The sequence below is a fragment of the Chiloscyllium punctatum genome, chromosome 22 (assembly GCF_047496795.1).
Source record: "Chiloscyllium punctatum isolate Juve2018m chromosome 22, sChiPun1.3, whole genome shotgun sequence".
In the NCBI taxonomy this organism is placed as follows: Eukaryota; Metazoa; Chordata; class Chondrichthyes; order Orectolobiformes; family Hemiscylliidae; genus Chiloscyllium; species Chiloscyllium punctatum.
The window spans coordinates 26052095-26072928 of record NC_092760.1 but is presented as its reverse complement, the minus strand read 5'-3'; the positions used below and the strand labels follow the sequence as shown (position 1 = coordinate 26072928).

The 20834-nt window shown below is 45.0% G+C and overlaps 1 protein-coding gene and 1 long non-coding RNA gene across 3 annotated transcripts in view; one reads left to right on the top strand and one right to left on the bottom strand.

Annotated features, from left to right (window-relative positions):
- LOC140493463 (ADP-ribosylation factor GTPase-activating protein 2-like) overlaps positions 1-823 on the bottom strand; it is a 61466-nt gene extending 60643 nt beyond the window's left edge. For both annotated transcript variants that reach the window (XM_072591921.1, XM_072591922.1), the window contains exon 1: positions 732-823. In XM_072591921.1, coding sequence (XP_072448022.1) covers positions 732-803 — 72 coding nt within the window. In that variant the 5' untranslated portion in view covers positions 804-823. The remainder of the gene's footprint in view (positions 1-731) is intronic.
- The window catches only part of LOC140493468 (uncharacterized), a 724813-nt gene that overhangs the window by 289515 nt on the left and 414464 nt on the right, over positions 1-20834 (top strand). The window lies entirely within an intron of this gene.

Below are 20834 nucleotides of genomic sequence, written 5' to 3'. Positions count from 1 at the left end.
GAGGAGATTAGTCAAGGAAGGGGAATGACAGACCAGGATCAGTCAAATGGAGGAGAGCTGAAATCAGGAAATGATCAGACTGGTGTCAGGCCCAATGGGTCAGCAGTTGGCCAGGGTCTGCCCTGGGTCAGATGGGGTAAGGTTGCGAGAAGAGTCAGACTGAGGGGTGAAGAGGGGGTCAGACAAGGGGGCTGGGAGTGAGGGAGGTCAGGCAGACATCAAACAGGTGGTGACATGGTCAGACAGAGGGGCCATGAGGGTCAGACTCAGAGGCTAGGGGAGGGTCAGGCAGGGGTCAGACCAAAAGGCGAGGTCAGAGGTCAGACTCAGAGGCTAGGGGAGGGTCAGACCAAAAGGCGAGGTCAGAGGTCAGACTCAGAGGCTAGGGCAGGGCTCAGCTGGGCTAAGGGCCCTTGTCAATGGGCAGGGCTATGGGAGATCCATCCAATCAGCTGCTGGGGCGGGGCTTCTTCGCCCTCTCCTGACCCATCTCTCGCACTAGGGTGGGCCTATTCCAGTCCCCCCCTCTGCGGTCAGTGATGGTTCAGCCCGGGGCAGTGCAGAACCAGGGGGGGACTGTACCAACGGCGGGTGACGGGGGGGTGCCATATAACGGACACCAGTAGACGGACCCTGGGCCAAACCGGAGACTCAACACGGAATCGCGGCTTCAGTCCGGTAACAGAGTCGAGAATGCCACCGCGGCGCTCCCTCCTCCTCTCCCCTCCCACCTTGTTGGTCTGCGAAGCCCGCAGACGCCGGAACACAGCCTGGATAGCGGCTTTTCCCGGCCCGTCCGCCATGACACGGGAAGCGGAAACAGGGGGCGGGGCAGGTGAGCAGCGGATACACACAACCCGCCGGACGGCGCATGCGCAGTGGAGAAGAGGGGGCGTTGGTGCTGACAGCGCGTGCGCAGTGGAGAAGAGGGCGGTGTTGGTGCTGATGGCGCCCTCTGGTGGCTGCGCGGGGTGGATCAGAATGATCAGACTTTAACCCCATTCATTTCCCCAGAACCATTCTCTTACCAATACTGATCGTTCTCAATTCAACCCTCTCACTAAACCGTCCCTAACATTTCTGGAAGGTTACTTGTGCCTGTGTTTGTGAAAATAAAACTGGAATGTGTGTCTAATTTTTCTGCTATTTCTTTGTTAGAATTTCTGTGATTTCTGACACTTTATCTTTGCTAATCTTTCCAAGTATTCCCCCTTTGGATCTAATACATCACTTTTGTTTGTTAGCCATGGTTGCACCATCTCTCCTCCTTCAGTTTTGTGACAGATGAGAATGTGTAATGATTTTAATGCTGTTTAAATATGGACTAATGCATATCCACTTCTAGGAAGATTTCCCCAATCTCAGTTTGCCAATTCATACCTCATAATCTCATTGTTCCCTTTATCTAGATTCAGCACCCTAGGTCACCACTGTCCTTTGATTTACTTGGCCCACCTCAGCAACTAGGTCTAGCAGTACCTTCTGCTGGACTGGACACACACTGCTGTAGAACACAAGGACAATTGTACCTCCCTATCCTTTACACTACTGCGAACCTGATCAGGACTGACCGCAGAGGGGGGAGTAGAATGGGCCCACCCTAGTTGTAGAGATGGGTCAGAGGAGGGCGAAGAAGCCCCGCCCCATTCCTGAAGAAGGGCTGATGCCCGAAATGTCGATTCTCCTGTTCCTTGGATGCTGCCTGACCTGCTGCACTTTTCCAGCAACACATTTTCAACTCTGATCTCCAGCATCTGCAGTCCTCACTTTCTCCCCTCCGAAGAGTAACCCATCCAGATCCATTCCCCTATCCTATATTTACCCTTGACTAATACACCTAACACTATGGGCAATTTAGCATGGCCAATTCACATGACCTGCACATCTTTGGATTGTGGGAGGAAACCGGAGCACCCGGAGGAAACCCGCGCAGACACGGGGAGAATGTGCAAACTCCACACAGTCAGTCGCCCGAGGCTGGAATCGAACCCGGGTCTCTGGTGCTGTGAGGCAATAGTGCTAACCACGGAGTCACTGTGCCACCCACTAGCTGGTGGTACATGGAATACACTGACCAATGTGACTGCAACTTTTTCGTTCCTTTGCTTTAGGACATCCTCTTTCTCCAATACTGCAATGCTCTGCTTAATCAATATTGCTATCTTTTTCCTATCTTTCTTGTACACCTTGTATCTAGGAATATTTAACTTGGCCTGCACTTCCTTGAGGAGAATCTCAGTTATAGCCACAATAGCATATTTCCACATGGCATGCTGTGCCTGTAACTCCTCAATCTTATTAACCACACTCTGAGCATTCACAGATTGACTCACCAAAGTTCCCTTCATAGCACCTTTCATGGCCTTTAACACTTAGAAAGACAAGAGCAACAGACACATGGGATGATCACTACCTGCAAGTTCCTGTCTGAGTCACTCACCATCCTGACTTGGAAATATATTACCATTCATTCAGTGTCACTGGGTCAAAATCCTGAATCTGCCTCCCTTACAACATTGTGAGTGTCTCTACACCTCAAGGACTGCTGAGGTTCAAATAGCAACTCATCACCGGCAATTAGAGATGGACAATAAATGCTGGCCTTGCTAACGATACCCACATCCCATGAGTGAATTTTTTTTTCCCTGATTTAAGGATGCTTTAATTTCATAGACTCCCTCCAGTGTGGAAACAGGCTATTTGGCCCAACAAGTCCTCTGAAGAGCATCCCACCCAAATCCTACCTTTTCTTCAGCAGTTGCTGTAAGCTGTGACTTCTAATTGATAAGTCAGAGACCTTTCATAAATGGACCTCTTGCAAACCTGTGGAAGCATTTGGAAGAGGAAGACTGAGGGGAAAAAATCCTTATTTAACAGCAGGAACCAACCAACTCATTTTGTGAACAAATGCTATGGAATTACTTTCCTAGTTTGTCTCTATCCGTGTTTCTGTGTGTGTCAGGGAGACTATATGGGGTATTAAAGTTTTAATTTATAGTATTATATGCTGACAGTTTGTAACCATTTATCTTAATTGCTGTAATAAATTGTCATTCTTGTTAAGAAACCTGGGCCATGCTTTCCACTGAGCTGAGTCTGAATGTCAAGTAAATTGGAGAATTTTATGAATTTACTTTAAAGTCTTTAACTTTGTCTGAACATGCTGGGAAAAGCAGGGCTTGATGTGAATCATGATATAAGACATTTACTGTTTTAAAAAAAAGCATGATTGAGTACAGCCAGCATGGATTCATGACAGGTAGGTCATGCCTGAACCAACCTTATGAAATGTTTTGGAGAGATGACTTAACATAGTGGACATGGGAATGTCTGTGAATGTTATTGATATGGACTTCCAGTAGACATTTGATAAAATCCCATATAAAAGACTGCTAGCCAGGTTCGAGGCCCATGGAATTGAAGGCAAATTACTGACATGGCTGGGAAATTGGTTGAGTGGCAGGTGACAGAAAGTAGGGATAATGGGTAGGTATTCAAATTGGCAGGATGTGACCAGTGATGTCTCACAAAGATCTGTATCAGGACTTCGATTATTCAAATTATTTATAAAGAAACTTGTATAATGGAATGGAAAGTCACATATCTAAATTCTGATGCTGATGACGCAGAATTAGGTGGCATTGTAGATAGTGTAGAGTCATAGAGATGTACAGCATGGAAACAGACCCTTCGGTCTAACCCGTCCATGCCGACCAGATATCCCAACCCAATCTAGTCCCACCTGCCAGCACCCGGCCCATATCCCTCCAAACCCTTCCTATTCATCTACCCATCCAGATGCCTCTTAAATGTTGTAATTGTACCAACCTCCACCACATCCTCTGGCAGCTCATTCCATATATACACCACCGTCTGTTGCCCCTTCGCTCCCTTTTAAATCTTTCACCTCTCAGCCTAAACCTATGCCCTCTGGACTCTCCCACTCCAGGGAGAGTCTATTTATCCTATCCATGCACCTCGTGATTTTATAAACCTCTATAAGGTCACCCCTCAGCTTCCAACACTCCAGGGAAAACTGCCCCAGCCTGTTCAGCCTTTCCCTGTAACTCAAACCCTCCAAACCTGGCAACATCCTTGTAAATCTTTTCTGGACCCTTTCAAGTTTCGGGTAGGATAAAATTACAAATGGATATTGATAGAGAAGTGACTGGGCAAAGCTGAGGCAGATGGAGGGTGGCAAATGTTGTGCCAGTAGTTAAGAAGGGCTGCAAGGAAAAGCCAGGGAAGTATAGATTGGTGAACCCACATTATTGATGGGTAAGTTGTTGGAGGGGATTCTGAGAGACAGGATCTATATACATTTTGAAAAGAATGGAATGATTAAGAACGATCAGCATAGTTGTGTGTGTGGGAAATCGTATCTTACAAATTTGATTACGTTTTTTGAAGGGGTCACCAAGAGGATAGATGAAGGCAGAGCAATAGACGTTGTCTACATGGACGTTAGCAAGGTGTTCAACAAGGTTCCAATGGTAGGCTGGTTGGTAAGATTACATAACATGGCAGCCAACTAGATACAAAATTGGCTTGATAGTAGGAGACAGAGGGTGGTGATCAAGGTTGTTATTCAGACTGGAGGCCTGTGAACAGTGGTGTGTCACAAAGATTGGTGCTGGGTCCAATGTTGTTCATCATTTATATAAATGAGAGTATAGGAGGCAAGGTAAGTAAATTTGCAGATTATATCAAATTTGGTGGCATAGAGAACAAGTGAAGGTTATTTGACAGGGGTGTTGCATTTAGGTAAGACAAACCAGGGCAGGACTTACACAGTTAATGGTAGGGCCCTGGGAGTGTTGTCAAACAAATAGATTTAGGGGTTCAGGTTCATAGCTCCTTGAAAGTGCTGTCACAGGGTGGTGAAGACGATAATTAGCATGCTTGCCTTCATTCGGTTCAGAGCACTGAGTTTGGGAGTTGGAATGTCATTTTACAACTCTACAAAACATTAGTGAGACCACATTTGGAGGACCATGTGCAATGCTGGTTGCCTTGCAACAGGAAGGATGTTATTAAAGTGGAAAGGGTGTTAAAAAATAATTTACAAGGATGTTACTGAGACTGAAAGGTTTGAGTTGTAAGGAGAAAGTGGGTAGGCTCCCTTGGAGCATAGAAGGCTGGAGGGTGACCTTAGAAAGGTTCTTAAGGTGAATTGCCATGGTCTTTTCCCCAGGGTAGGGGAGTCCAAAACTAGAGGGCATAGGTTTAAGGTGAGAGGGGAAAGAGTGACCTGAGGGGTGGCTTTTTCACACAGAGTGTGGTGTGATTATGGAATGAATTGCAGAGGATGTAGGAGCAGTGAGTACAATTACAACATTTAAAAGATGTTTGAACAGGTCCATGGACAGGAAACCTTTAATGGGATGTGGCAAATGGGACTAGTTCAGTTCAGGAAACCTGGTCGGCATGGAAGGGTTGGACTGAAGGGTTTGTTTCCGTTATGTATGACTCTATATGTGGAAGGTTTTCCATTTTGGACCAATAGAACCATCAGGGTACTTTCTCAATGGTATGAAGTTAAATACATTTGGATAGCCAAAGAAATGCGAAAGTTCAGGTGTATTGATCTTTAAAACATTACAAACCAGTGCAGAAGATAATTGAGAGATTAAAAGACAATGAGGACTGCAGATGCTGGAGAAATCAGAATTGATAACGGTCTCCTGTTCCTCAGATGCTGCCTGACCTGCTATTCCTTATCCAGCACATGCTTTATCAACTCCGAAAACAATGAGTTGATTAATGGAATGCCAGCCTTTATAGCGAGTAGACTGGAGTACAGGGAATCAGAAGTTATGCTGCAGTTGTGCAAAACCCTGGTTAAACCCCACTTGGAATACGGGTAGTTCTGAGATCATGCACATTTCGTCAGCACAATTTGGATATAACATCGCTGGAAGGATTAGGGAACGGTATTTTCAAGAACACTTACCTCCGTTGGCAATAGTGCAATTCCAGTGTGGATCAATTCGCATGCTTTGTTCTGCGCGTGCCAATGTCTGTGCCCAAACTCTCCGCGCCATTCTGTGCGTGCGCCATGTCAGCGCCAGTTTTCGTGCCATTTGGTGAACGTGCTGATTTCAGCTGCCGACAGAGCAGCTTTCTGCGAGAGGTACTGTACAGACAGCAGCTTCCTTACTTTTTTTTTAATGTATTGTGTTAAATTTACTTTTGTTTCATTAATAAATATAATTTCAACCTTCATTCAAGCTGTGCCTTACTTTGTGTTACACGTTTGAGTGATTTCTGAGCGATTGTGAGTGATAGTTTTTGTTGGTCTGCCCATAACCCCACTTTTTCCATTGGCCCCCTTACTCGTATTAAACGATTTTCTATTCAGTGAGGTTTCACTGGAATATACTTATGGCATTATAGGCACAACTACCTTTATTACGCTTTGGAAAGGATACATTTGCTTTGAAGGGAGTATGGCTCAGTGGTTAGCACTGCTGCCTCACAGCACCAGGGTCCCAGGTTCAATTCTAGCCTTGGGTGACTGTCTGTGTGGAGTTTGCACGATCTCCCTGTGTCTGTGCGGGTTTCTTCCGAGTGCTCCGGTTTCCTCCCACAGCCTCAGGCTGTGCAGGTCAGGTGAACTGGCCATGCTAAATTGCCCATAGTGCTAGGTGCATTAGTCAGAGGGAAATGGGTCTGGGTGGGTTACTCTTCGGAGGGTCAGTGTGGACTGGTTGGGCCGAAGGGCCTGTTTCCACACTGTAGGGAATCTAATCTAATCTAAAAAAGTCAGTTTGCAAGAATGATACCTAATTTTTAGAGGTCAAGAAGGAAGATTATACAAATTAGGCCGATATGATCTAGAATTAGAATAATAAGGGGTGATCTGAGTAAAATCTTCAAGACATTAACAGGAAAATGCAGGTTAAATAAAGGTAACTATTTCCGCTGGTATAAGATTCTCGAACAGGGGGCATAGCCTGCGAATTCGGGCCAGACTGTTCAGGAGAGATGTTCGGACGTATTTCTACACATAAAAGTTTGGAAGATGATTGGAACTTCCTTCCACAAACAGTACTTGATGTTAATTGGTTGTTAATTTTAAATCTGACATAGATAAAGTTTTATTCAGCACAGGTGTTAAGGGATATGGGCCAAAGGCCTACATGACTACAGATCAGCCATGATCACATTAAACAGGATGGTATGGCCTATTCCTGTTCCTATTTCCCAGTAACCACTACCTTTGTGGGAAACCACTGAATACACTGTCTTCCCTTTCTATTATAACTGAAAAAAACACTCTTCATGGGCACGTATCAAATTCTCCCCAAATCAATCCAAACTGATTCTTAACTTCTAAGGGTTTACTTTCTCAGCTTGATAAGTTCCAAACCCCAGAATTGCCATTCAGGGTGAAAGTATTGCTGCAGATACTCCCTCTGGTACAAGCTAGGCAAATTGTTCTAGCTTCATTTAACTCCTCCATTAATTTGTTCTTATCTATCCAAGCATAAGGTTCCACTAAGCTTCTGCCTGCTGTCTCTCTCCTGCACCCTAGCTGGCTAACCAGTGATATTCAGGGACATTTTAGGGGAAGTCTGGAACCCAATCTTTACATTTCTATCCTCATTCAGCAGGAATTAGTGCTAGGACTCCAGCTTTCTATGATTTATATTACTGATTTTGATGAGGAAATTAAATATGATATCTCAAAGTTTGCAGATGGCACAAAACTGGGTGGGAGAGTGAACTGTAAGGCAGTTGATGAAATGCATCAGTGTGATTTGGACAAGTTGTGTGAGTGCGCATATGGCAGATGAAGTATAATGTCGATAAGTGTGAGATATCCACTTTTGAAGCAAAAATAGGAATGCAGGAATACAAATAGGAAGGAGTAAGGAGCAGAAATGTGTAGCAGCAATTGTGTTGGCGAAACTATGCCATGCGCAGTTTTGAGTTTCCTTATCTGAGGAAGGATTTTCTGGCTATAAAGGACATTTCCCAGACTGATTCCCAGAACGGCAGGACTGATGTATGAACAAAGACTGGACTGGTTAGGATTATATTCACTGGAATTTAGAAGAATGGGAGGGGGAATCTCATAGAAACCAATGAAATTTGAACAGGACCAGACAGGATAAATCCAGGAAGGATATCCCTGATGACTGGGGAGTCCAAACCCAGGGGACACGGCCTAAGGTAGGCCATATTAGACTGAGATGAGGAGAAATTTCTACACCCAGAAAATGGTAACCTGTGTGCTCTGCCACAAAAAGCAGTTGAATCCAAAGCTTTCAAGGAGTTGGATATAGTTCTTAGGGCTAAAGGGATGAAAGGGTATGAGGATAAAGCAGAAACAGGGTACTGAACTAGACGATCAGCTACGATCGTATTAGAATCATGGAGTCACAGAAATGTACAGCAGGGAAACAGACCCTTCAGTCCAACTCATCCATGCTGACCAGATATCCTAATCTAATCTAATCTAGTCCCATTTGCCAGCACTTGGCCCACATCCCTCTAAACCCTTCCTATTCATATACCATCCAGATACCTTTTAAACATTTTAATTGTACCAGCCTCCACTCCTTCCTCTGGCAGCTCATTCCGTACATGCACCACCCTCTGCGTGATAAAAGTTGCCCCTCAGGTCCCTTTTAAATTCCCCCCCCCGCCAGTTTCCTTATTTCCCCACCACCCACCTTATCCCAGTCCCAAGCCTCCAACTCAGCAAAACCCTCTTGACCTGTCCATCGTCTTTCCCACCTATCACCTTCCCACCCAACTTCATCTACCTATTGCATTCCCAGCTACCTTCCCTTCAGCTCCCCCCTCCCATTTATCTCCCAGCACCCCCCGACCCACAAGCCTCATTCCTAATGAAGGGCTTATGCCCGAAATGTCCATTCTCCTGCTCCTTGGATGCTGCCTGACCTGCTGTGGTTTTCCAACACCATGCTCTCAACTCTGATCTCCAGCATCTGCAGTCCTCACTCTCTCCCAATTTTCCACATTGTCAGGTAGGTGCCAGTGTTATAACTGTACGGGAGCAGCTTGGCTCGGGGAGTGGCAGGCTCTGGAGCACAAATTTCAGTATTATTGCCAAAATGATGTCAGGGCTGACAGCTGGAGGCCGAGTGCCCTAGTCTCTGGATTAACAGCCCAGTGATAATACCATGAGGCCATTGCCTCCTCTTGGATCCTAAGGAGCTCAGAATAATGGAGGAATATGGCATTAAGGGAGGTGATCGGCAATGATCGAAAACGGCAAAGCAAGCTGGAGGGGCTGAGTGGCCTATCCCTATGAATTGGGCTAGAGATTTGCAAAGTGGGGCCAATAAAGGGAGAAGGGACAAGGTGATGAACAGCAGAGGTGAGCGTGACAGCCCTTGACATGAAGGTTGGATTCGACCGAGTGTGGCATCAAGTAGCCCGAGCAAAACTGGAATCAATGGGTAGCAGGGGGCACACTCTCCAGGGGTTAGAGTTATACCTGACACATAGGAAGATGGTCGTTATTATTGGAGGTTATTATCTCAGCTATAGGATAGCTCTGCAGGGTAGCGTATTAGTCCCAATCGTCTTTAGCTGCTCCATCAATGACCTTCCCCCCATCATAAGGTCAGAAGTGGGGATGGTCGCAGATGATTGCACCATGATCAGCACAATTTGTGACTCCCAGATACTGAAGCAGTCCATGTTCAAATACAACAAGATCTGGACAATATCCAAGCTTGGGCTGACAAGTAGCAAGTAACACTCACACCACACAAAAGCTGGGCTATGGCCATCACCAATAAGAGATAATCTAACCATTGCCCCTTGACAGTCAATGATGTTACTGTCACTAAACCTCCCCCCACATATTAACATCCTGGGAGTTATCACTGATCAGAATATCAGTGGACTTACCACATAAACATAGTGGCTACAAGAGAGGGTTAGAGGCTAGGAATATTGCAGCAAGCAAATCACCTCTTGACTCCACACAGCCTGTCCACCTTCGAAGGCACAAGTCAGGAGTGTGATGCTTCCCACTTGCCTGGATGAGTGCAGCTCCAACAACACTCAAGAAGCTTGACACCATCCACGATAGAGCAGCCTGCTTGATTGGTATAAAATCCACAAGCATCCAATCCCTCTGCCACTGAAGCACAGGAACAGCAGTGTCTACTATTTACAAGATGCACTGCAGACATTCACCTAAGATCATTCAGTCCAAATTCATGACCACTTCCATCGAGCAAAGGTAACAAATATGTGGGAACGAACCATCCTGACATGGAAATATATCACTGTTCCTTCACTCTAATTGGGTCAAAATCCTGGAATTCCCTCCCTTATGGTACTGTGGGCTAACCTATAGCAGGTGGACAGCAGCAGTTCAAGAAGGTAGCCCACCACTATCTCCTAAAGGGTAACTAGAAACGGGCAATAACTGCTGGCCAGCCGCAATGCCCACATCCCACAAAATAAATAAATAAGAAAAAAACATGTTCTGGGGACCCAGGTTCAAAACCCACCATGACAGATGGTGGAATTTGAATTCAATGAAAATCTGGAATTAGGAGTCTAATGATGACCACAAAACCATTGCCGAATGTCAGGAAAAATCCATCTGGTTCATTAAGGTCCTTTAGGGAAGGAAATCTGCCATCCTTACTTGGTCTGGCCTAAATGTGACCCCAAACCCACTAACAATGTGGTTGACTCTTAAATGCCCTCTGTACAATTAGACATAAGCTGTGAAACCAATTTGAAGCCCATCTAACCTACACTATTCCATTATCATCCATATATTTATCCAATGACCATTTAAATGCCCTTAAAGTTGGCAAGTCTACTACTGTTGCAGGCAGTGCGTTCCATGCCCATACTACTCTGAGTAAAGAACCTACTTCTGACATCCGTTCTATATCAATCACCCCTCAATTTAAAGCTATATCCCCTCATGCTAGCCATCACCATCTGAGAAAAAAGGTCTCACTATCTATCTTATCTAATCCTCTGATCATCTTGTATGACTCAATTAAGTCGCCTCTTAAATTTCTTCTCTCGAACAAAACACCGTCAAGTCCCTCAGCCTTTCCTCATAAGACCTTCCCTCCATAGAGGCAACATCCTAGTAAATCTCCTCTGAACCCTTTCCAATGCTTCCACATCCTTCATATAATGCAGTGACCAGGACTGTGTGCAATACTCCAAGTGCAGCTGCACCAGAGTTTTGTACAGCTGCAGCATGATCTAGTGGCTCTGAAACTCAATCCCTCTACCAACAAAAGCTAACACACCGTACACCTTCTTAACAACCCTATCAACCTGGGTGGCAGCTTACAGAGATCTGTGCACATGGACACTGAGATCTCTGCTAATCCACACTACCAAGAATCTTACCATTTGCCCAGCAGTCTGTATTCCTGTTACTCCTTCCAAAGTGAATCACCTCACACTTTTCCACATTAAACTCCATTTGCCACCTCTCAGCCCAGCTCTGCAGCTTATCTATGTCCCTCTGTGACCTGCAACATCCTTCAGCACTCCATCAACTTTAGTGTCATCTGTAAATTTTCTAACCCATCTTTCTACACCCCCATCCAGGTCATTTATAAAAATGACAAACAACAGTGGACCCAAAACCAATGCACTTGCAGTACAACACTCATATCTGAACTCCAGGATGAACATTTCCCATCAACCACAACCCTCTATTTTCTTTCAGCTAGCCAATTTCTGATCCCAACTGCTCAATCACCCTCAATCCCATGCTTCCGTATTTTGTGCAATAGCCTACCGTGAGGAACCTTATCAAACCCCATACTGACATCCATATACACCACATCAACTGCTTTACCCTCATCCACCCGTTTGTCACCTGAGTCTCTACATTTCCTTCATCCACCAGTGGCAGCTGAACCCTCTCCAGAGCTCTCGCCCTGAATCCCTCCACCTTCTCCTCTCCTGCTCAGAACACATCTTGAAGGAAGCATTAGCCACAGAGAGGGTTGCATTTTGAGCATTCAAGGAGATGAACAATTGCTATTTGGGACTAGGACGGGTCATATTCCCAACATCTAGAATGTAGAATGTTTCTCACCCAATCTCACTGACTGCTGCTCATTACAACCAGTAGTAATGAGCACTCTCTCGACGGAGCAGGTAATGGCTGTCTGATGGTGTTTAGTTTAAGTCGTGGTATAGTCCAGTTATTTTTTTTTTTAAACGGTTAAAATTTAAAGTTTTTTTTTAAACGCCTAGCGGACCTGGAAGCTGGTGTCGCGCTAGCTTGCCTGGGAAGGTTTTTTTTTCTCTATAAAAGCGCGCAGGCAAGGAACCCGAGGCACTACAGGGGTAGAGCCTCCCACCCGCCCTCCTCCTCTAACCTAATAATACGACCCGTTGTGGTAAGCAGGTAAGTGCTACATTTTGCTTGTTTGTTTCTTTAGATCCAGTTTTCTTTTTAAAGTTTACCTTTTATAGGGATGGCAGCGAAGGCAGTGCAATGTTCCTCTTGCAACATGTATGAGGTGAGAGAAGCCATTAGCGTCCCTCCTGATTACACTTGCAAGAAGTGCACCCATCTCCAGCTCCTCCAAGACCGTGTTAGGGAACTGGAGCTGGAGTTGGATGAACTGCGGATCATTCGGGAGGCAGAGGTGGTCATAGATCAGAGCTTTAGGGAAGTAGTTACTCCGAAAGTTAGAGAGAGATGGGTGACAGTGAGGGGGAGTGGGAGGAAGCAGCCAGTGCAGGGACCCCCTGCGGTCATTCCCCTCAAGAACAAGTATACCGTTTTGGATACTTGTGGGGGGGATGACTTACCAGGGGTAAACAACGAGGTTCAGGCCTCTGGCACGGAGCCTGTCCCCGTTGCTCAGAAGGGAAGGGTGGTGAAAGGTAGAGCGATAATTATTGGGGACTCAATAGTGAGGGGCACAGATAGGTGGTTTTGCGGGGGCGACAGAGACTCACGATTGGTATGTTGCCCCCCAGGTGCAAGGGTACGTGATGTCTCTGATTGTGTTTTCCGGGTCCTTAAGGGGGAGGGGGAGCAGTCCAGATTGTGGTCCACGTTGGCACCAACGACATAGGTAGGAAGAGGGGTGAGGATGTTAGACAGGCTTTCAGGGAGCTAGGTTGGAAGCTCAGAGCTAGAACGAACAGAGTTGTCATCTCTGGTCTGTTACCCGTGCCACGTGATAGAGAGTCGAGGAATAGGGAGAGAGAACAGTTAAATGCGTGGCTACAGGGATGGTGCAGGAGGGAGGGATTCCGGTATCTGGACAACTGGGGTTCTTTCTGGGGAAGGTGGGACCTCTATAAACAGGATGGTCGACACCTGAACCTGAGGGGCACCAGTATCCTTGGGGGGAGGTTTGCTAGTGCTCTTTGGGAGGGTTTAAACTAACTCTGCAGGGGCATGGGAACCTGGACTGTAGCTTTAGGGTACAGGACCTTGAGTGTAGGGAGGTTAGGAACATGGCATCGATCTCGAAGGAGGGTGCCTGTAAACAGGAAGGTGGCTTGAAGTGTGTATACTTCAATGCCAGAAGTATAAGAAATAAGGTAGGTGAGCTTGCAGCGTGGGTTGGTACCTGGGACTTTGATGTTGTGGCCATTGCAGAGACGTGGGTAGAACAGGGACAGGAATGGCTATTGCAGGTTCCAGGGTTTAAATGTTTTAGTAGAGTCAGAGGTGGGGGTAAAAGAGGGGGAGGTGTGGCATTGCTTGTCAAGGATAGTATTACAGTGGTGGAAAGGACGATGGAGGAAGACTTGCCATCTGAGGTGGTTTGGGCTGAGGTTAGGAATAGGAAAGGTGAGGTCACCCTGTTAGGAGTTTTCTACAGGCCTCCTAATAGTCCGAGAGACATAGAGGAAAGTATTGCAAGGATGATTCAGGAGAAAAGTGAAAGTAATAGGGTGGTTGTTATGGGGGACTTTAACTTCCCAGATATTGACTGGGAAAGCTACAGCTCAAGTTCGTTAGATGGGTCGGTGTTAGTCCAATGTGTGCAGGAGGGTTTCCTGACACAATATGTAGACAGGCCAACAAGAGGTGAGGCCATACTGGATTTGGTTCGAGGTAATGAACCAGGCCAGGTGTTAGACTTGGAGGTAGGTGAGCACTTCGGGGACAGTGACCACAACTCGGTGACTTTTACTCTAGTGATGGAGAGGGATAAGTGTGCACTGCAGGGCAGGAGTTATAGCTGGGGGTAGGGAAATTATGATGCGGTGAGGCATGACTTAGGATGTGTGGATTGGAAAAATAGGCTTCAAGGGAAGGACACAAATGATATGTGGAGCTCGTTCAAGGAGCAGCTATTGGGTGTTCTTGATAAGTATGTACCAGTCAGGCAGGGAGTAAAGGGTCTTGTGAGGGAGCCGTGGTTTAATAAGGAATTGGAATCCCTTGTAAAAGGGAAGAGGGCAGCCTATGTAAAGATGAGGCGTGAAGGTTCAGTTGGGGCGATTGAGAGTTATAAGGTAGCCAGGAACGATCTGAAGAGAGAGCTAAGAGCAGCAAGGAGGGGACATGAAAAGTCCTTGGTTGGTAGGATTAGGGAAAACCCTAAGGCTTTCGATAGGTATGTCAGGAATAAAAGGATGACTAGGGTAGGTATCGGTCCAGTCAAGGATAGTAGTGGGAAGTTGTGCTTGGAGGCAGAGGAGATTGGAGAGACACTAAATCAATACTTTTCATCAGTATTCACTCAGGAACAGGACGTTGTTGCTGATGTGAATATTGAGTCACAAGTGATTAGAATGGATGGCCTTGAGGTACGTAGGGAAGAGGTCTGGGGAATACTGGAAAGGATGAAAATAGATAAGTCCCCTGGGCCTGATGGCATTTATCCTAGGATCCTCTGGGAAGCTAGGGAGGAGATAGTGGAGCCATTGGCCTTGATTTTTATGTCGTTGTTGTCTACAGGAAAAGTGCCAGAGGACTGGAGGATAGCGAATGTGGTCCCCTTGTTCAAGAAGGGGAGTAGGGACAGCCCTAGGTCAGTGAGTCTCACTTCTGTTGTGGGCAAAGTCTTAGAGAGAATTGTAAGGGATAGGATTTATGAACATCTGGATAGGAATAATGTGATCAAGGATAGTCAGCATGGTTTTTTGAAGGGCAGGTCGTGTCTCACAAACCTTATTGAATTCTTTGAGAAGGTGACCAAGGAAGTGGACGAGGGTAAAGCAGTAGATGTGGTGTATATGGATTTTAGCAAGGCGTTTGATAAGGTACCCCATGGTAGGCTACTGCAAAAACTACGGAGGTAATTGAGGGTGCATTAGAGGTTTGGATTAGGAATTGGCTGGCTGGAAGGAGACAGAGGGTAGTAGTTGATGGTATAGGTTCATCTTGGAGTGCAGTTACTCGCGGTGTTCCACAAGGATCTGTTTTGGGACCATTGCTGTTTGTCATTTTTATAAATGACCTGGAGGAGGGGCTTGAAGGCTGGGTGAGCAAGTTTGCGGATGATACGAAAGTCGGGGGAGTGGTGGACAGCGAAGAAAGATGTGGCAGGTTACAGCGGGATATAGATAAGTTGCAGAGCCGGGCAGAAAGGTGGCAAATGGAGTTCAATGTAGCTAAGTGTGAAGTCATTCACTTTGGTAGGAGTAACAAGAAGATGGATTACTGGGCTAGTGGTAGGCTACTTGGTAGTGTGGATGAGCAGAGGGATCTTGGTGTCCATGTACACAGATCTCTGAAAGTTGCCACCCAGGTAAATAGTGCTGTGAAGAAGGCATATTGGGCTTTATTGGTAGAGGAATTGAGTTCCGGAGTCCTGAGGTCATGTTGCAGTTGTATTAGACTCTGGTGCAGCCTCATCTGGAGTATTGTGTGCAGTTTTGGTCGCCATATTATAGGAAGGATGTGGAGGCACTGGAACGGGTGCAGAAGAGGTTTACCAGGATGTTGCCTGGCATGGTAGGAAGATCGTTTGAGGAAAGGCTGAGGCACTTGGGGCTGTTCTCATTGGAGAAAAGAAGGTTTAGGGGTGACTTGATAGAGATGTACAAGATGATTAGGGGTTTAGATAGGGTTGACCATGAGAACCTTTTTCCGCTAATGAAGTCAGCTGTTACTAGGGGACACAGCTTTAAATTAAGGGGTGGTAGGTACAGGACAGATGTTAGGGGTAGATATTTTATTCAGCGGGTTGTGAGTTCATGGAATGCCCTGCCAGTAGCAGTGGTGGACTCTCCCTCTTTATGGTCATTTAAGCGGGCATTGGACAAGCATATGGAGGTTATTGGGCTAGTGTAGGTTAGGTAGGCTTCGGTCGGCGCAACATCGAGGGCCGAAGGGCCTGTACTGCACTGTATTTTTCTATGTTCTATGTTCTAGTGACAGGGAACGGGTGAATAGTAAGCTGAATCTTCCATATTTCAGGATCTCATGCAGCACAAATAGGGTGGGCAATGAGTTTTAGTGCTACTTTGAGGTAGGTGTGCAGGCCCCACAGCCTTATCGATTAAATCAAACAGCACGTCCTTTTGGCTCTTCATCACAAACAAGGGTCTGTCTATATCCATTCAGCCCAAACATGCAACATCAAATGCGATTCCGGGAAACTGGGACTAGTGTAGGTAGTTGTATATTTTTGGTGGTACAGATTTCAATGGGTCTAACGGTCTCTTTCCAGATTCTAAAGCTACCTTTACTTTTATAAACTGAAATTAAAAGCTCTCTGTTCACTGTCCCAATCAAACACTCCCAGATCAAGTATAGCATGGGGTTAGGTATCAAGTTCTCTCAACAGTGTCCCCATCAAACATTCCCAGGACAGGGACAGAATGCAGTTAGATACAAGTTAGAGCCATGACTACTCTTTCAGACTGGAAGTAAATTGAAAGTAAAGCTCCCTGTATTATTTCAAGCTGAAAGTATTTGTCCCTCAACACCGTCTCCATCAAAGATTCCAGAAAAAATGGTGGGCAGTTGAGAATCGGTGCTGAGAGAGGGACTCCTCTGCTGAGGTGTTTTTTCAGTGCTGCAGCTGATTTTCTTGATTTCTTGGAGCAGTAATCACTGTTTCTATAAGTTTTTGATTTTGAAACAATAAAAAGAAATCAAAAACACGTATTCTTTATTTGGGAGGAAGAAAGAGAGCAGGAGTTTTGGGAGACACCATATGGGAAGTTGAAGAATGGCACGAGAGTTCGTCAAGAAAAAAAAAACAGTGAACTTTTCCAGCTGACTGACTGTGAAAGTACAAGCATCTCTGGAAACTGGCGTTCCATCCAGGAAAAACCATGAAATTTCATGGCTGACCTTGGAGAGACCTCACGATCAGAATTACTCAGCTGGGAATGGAAGGTTTGGCAGATCCTGAACCAACTCAGTGTTTGTTCTTAAGACTTATAAAACCTACAAATCTTAATTGCTTTTTCAAAGCTATAATAGAGTAGGTTGAGTTTTTAAATTATGTTTTACTTAGATATGTCTCGATTAATTTTTAAAAAAATTTAGAACATAGATATTAAATTATCCCAGAACAGTAAAACTGTGCTACTTTCTAGGTCTGTAAATTAAGGTGCAGAGATGGTCTTCAGTAGAGTGATGTGCTCTTCCTATTGGATGTGGGAGATCAGGGAGAATTTCAATGTTAATTATGATCATGTCTGCAGAAAGTGTGTTTTGTTGCAAATCCTATTGGATCACATGGATTGATTGCAGCAGCAGTTAGAAACAATGAGGAATTTACAGGAACCAGGGAATGTGATAGATGGCAGTTTCAGGAAAGTAGAAAAACTGCAGATACAGTCAGGTAGATGAGTTATCTTTGAGAAAGGTAGGAGAGGTAAGCAGGTAGTGCAGGAGTCTCCCATGGCTATCCCCATCGCAAGCAAGTATGCTGCTGTGAAACACGTAGGGGATGATGGACTGGCAGAGAAATGTAGCACTGACAGCTAGGTTATTGGTACTACTGGCTCTACTATAACGAAAGGTGTGCCAGATTCCAAGCAATCAATGGAGGTAAGGGACTAAGGGACACATTTCTACGGTGAGACCTCAGAATGATGCGTTGCCTCCCTGTGTGACAGTGTCAAGGGCATCTCAGAGAGGGTGCAGAATACTCTCAAAGGGGAGTGTGACTAACAGGAGAGCATTCTACATGTTGGCACCAATGATATAGGAAGAGAAATGGACAAGGTTCTGAAGAGAGAATTAGGCAGGAGATTAAGAAGTAGGGTCCTCAAGGAACATAGAATATAGAACAGGACAGCTCAGGCCCACAATGTTGTGCTTAATATGATGCCAAATTAAACTAATCCCTCCTGCCTGCGCTTGGCCCATTTTCCTCTACTCCTTGCATAGTCACATGATTATCTAAAAGTCCTTTAAATGCCCATATCGTATCTGCCTCCAACACCTCCCCTGGCAGCGCATTTCTGACTTCTACCACTGTGTTTAAAAAACTTGCCCCTCACATCTCCTTTAATGCATGCCTCCTAGTTTTAGATATTTCAACTCTGGGAAAAAGATTCTGACCATCAATCCTATCTGTGCATCTCATAATTTTATAGACTTCTATCAAACCTTCCCTCAGCCTCCACCGCTCCAGAGAAAACAACCTGAGTTTTTCTAACAGCTTCTTATAGCTCATACCCTCTAATCCAGGCAGCGTCCTGGTAAACCTCTTCTGCACCCTCTCCAAAGCCTCCACATCCTTCCTGTAATGCTGTGACCAAAACTGAACTCAATACTCTTTAAGTGTGGCCTAATCAAAGTCTTACAAAGTTCCAATGTGACACTCTGACTTTTGTACTCAATTCCTCAACCAAAAAAGGCATGTATGCCATATACCTTCTTTACCACCCTATCTACTTATGCGGGCACTTTTGAGGAGCTATGGATTTGAACCCCTCGATCTCTCTGTATATCAGTGCTGTTCAGGGTCCTGCCCTTAACTATACTTTTCTTTACATGTGATTTCCCAAAGTGCAACACCTTACAATTACCTGGATTAAACTCAATCTTTCATTTCTCCACTCGTATCTGCAACTGATCTATATTTCACTGTATTCTTTGACAGCTTTCTACACTACCCACAACTCCACCAATCTAATATCTGAATTACTCCCAGTGCCACATGCTAGTGAGAGTAGGAGCAGGAGGATAGCGCAGATGAATGTGTAGCTGAGGAGCTGGTGCAGGAGTCAGGGATTTACATTTTTGGATCATTGGAATCTCTTTTGGGGTAGAAGTGACCTGTATAAGGACGACAGATTAAGGCAGATGAATTCAGAGCACAGTTGGAACATGGGACAAGGACATTACAGAAACACAGCTCAGAGAAGGGCAGAACTAGCCAGCTTCATGTTCCAAGATATAGATGCTACCAGAAAGATATAGAGGGGGCAGAAAGGAGGGGGAGTGGCATTTTTGGTGGGGATAATATTATAGCTGTATTTAGGGATGATATTCCTGGGAATACATCCAGTGAAGTTATTTGAGTGGATCTGAGAAATAAGAAAGGGATGATCACTTTATTGGGATTGTACTATAGGCCCCCCAATAGTCGGCGGGAAACTGAGAAACAAATTTGTAAAGAGATTTTAGAAACCTGTGAGAAAATTATAGAGTTGTAATGGTAGGGGATGTTAACTTTCAGCACATAGACTGGGACTACCATAGTGTTAAGGGCTTGGATGGAGAAGGATTTGTTAAATATGCACAATTTTTTTTTATTCAGGATGTGGATGTACGTACTAGAGAAGAAACAAAACTTGATCTTCTCTTGGGAAATAATGCTAAGTGACTGAGGTATCACTTTTGGGCCAGTGACCATAATTCAATTCATTTTAAAATAGTTATAGTAAAGGATGGATCTAATCTAAAAGTTAAAGTTCCAAATTGGAGTAAGGACAACTTTGCTGGTATTAGGCAAGAACTCTCAAAAGCTGATTGGGAGAGGCAATTCGCAATAAAGGGACAGTTGGAAAGTGGGAAGCTTTCAAAAATGAGATAATAAGAGTCCAGAGACAGTATGTTCCTGTTAGGGTGAAGGGCAAGGCTGGTATGTGTAGGGAATATTGAATGACTAGAGAAATGATCAAGAAAAAGGAGGCACATATCAGGTAAAGGCAGCTGGGATAGAGTGAATCCCTTAAGGAGTATAAAGGCAGTAGGAGTATACTCAAGTGGGAAATCAGGATAGAGAATCCAAAAGAGATTTTACAAATATATTAAGGGCAAAAAAGTAATTAGCGAGAGAATCATTACCCTTAAAAATCAACAATTCTGTCTAAATGTGGAACCACAGGAAATGAGCAAGATACCAAGCGAGTATTTTGTGTCAATATTTACCATGGAGAAGGATATGGAAGCTAGAGAATTTTGAAAATTAAATAATGACATCTTGAAAGGTATCCATATTACAGAATAGGAGGTGCTGGATGTGTTCAAACACAGAGACGGATAAATCCTCAGGATCTGATCAGATTTATCCGAGAACTTTGTAGGAAGCGGGGGGAGTGGTTGCTGGGCCCTTTGCTAACATATTTGCATCATTAATATCCATGGGTGAGGTGCTGGAAGACTGGAAGGTAACTCATGTGGTGCCATTATTTAAGAAAGGGATTTTAACAAACAGGATTGATATGTATTTAGAAAGGTTAGGGACTGACGTGTGGTAAATTGTGCCTCACTAACTTGATTGTTTTTTTTTAAACAAGTGACAAGATTGTTGAAGGCAGAAGAGTGAATGTTGTCTTTATGGACTTCAGCAAGACGTTTGACAAGCTTCCGAATGGCAGATTGGTTCGCAAAGTTAGCTCACACAAAATACAGGGACAGCTAACTGTTTGGATACAAAATTTGCTTGAAGGGAGGAGACAGAGGGTGG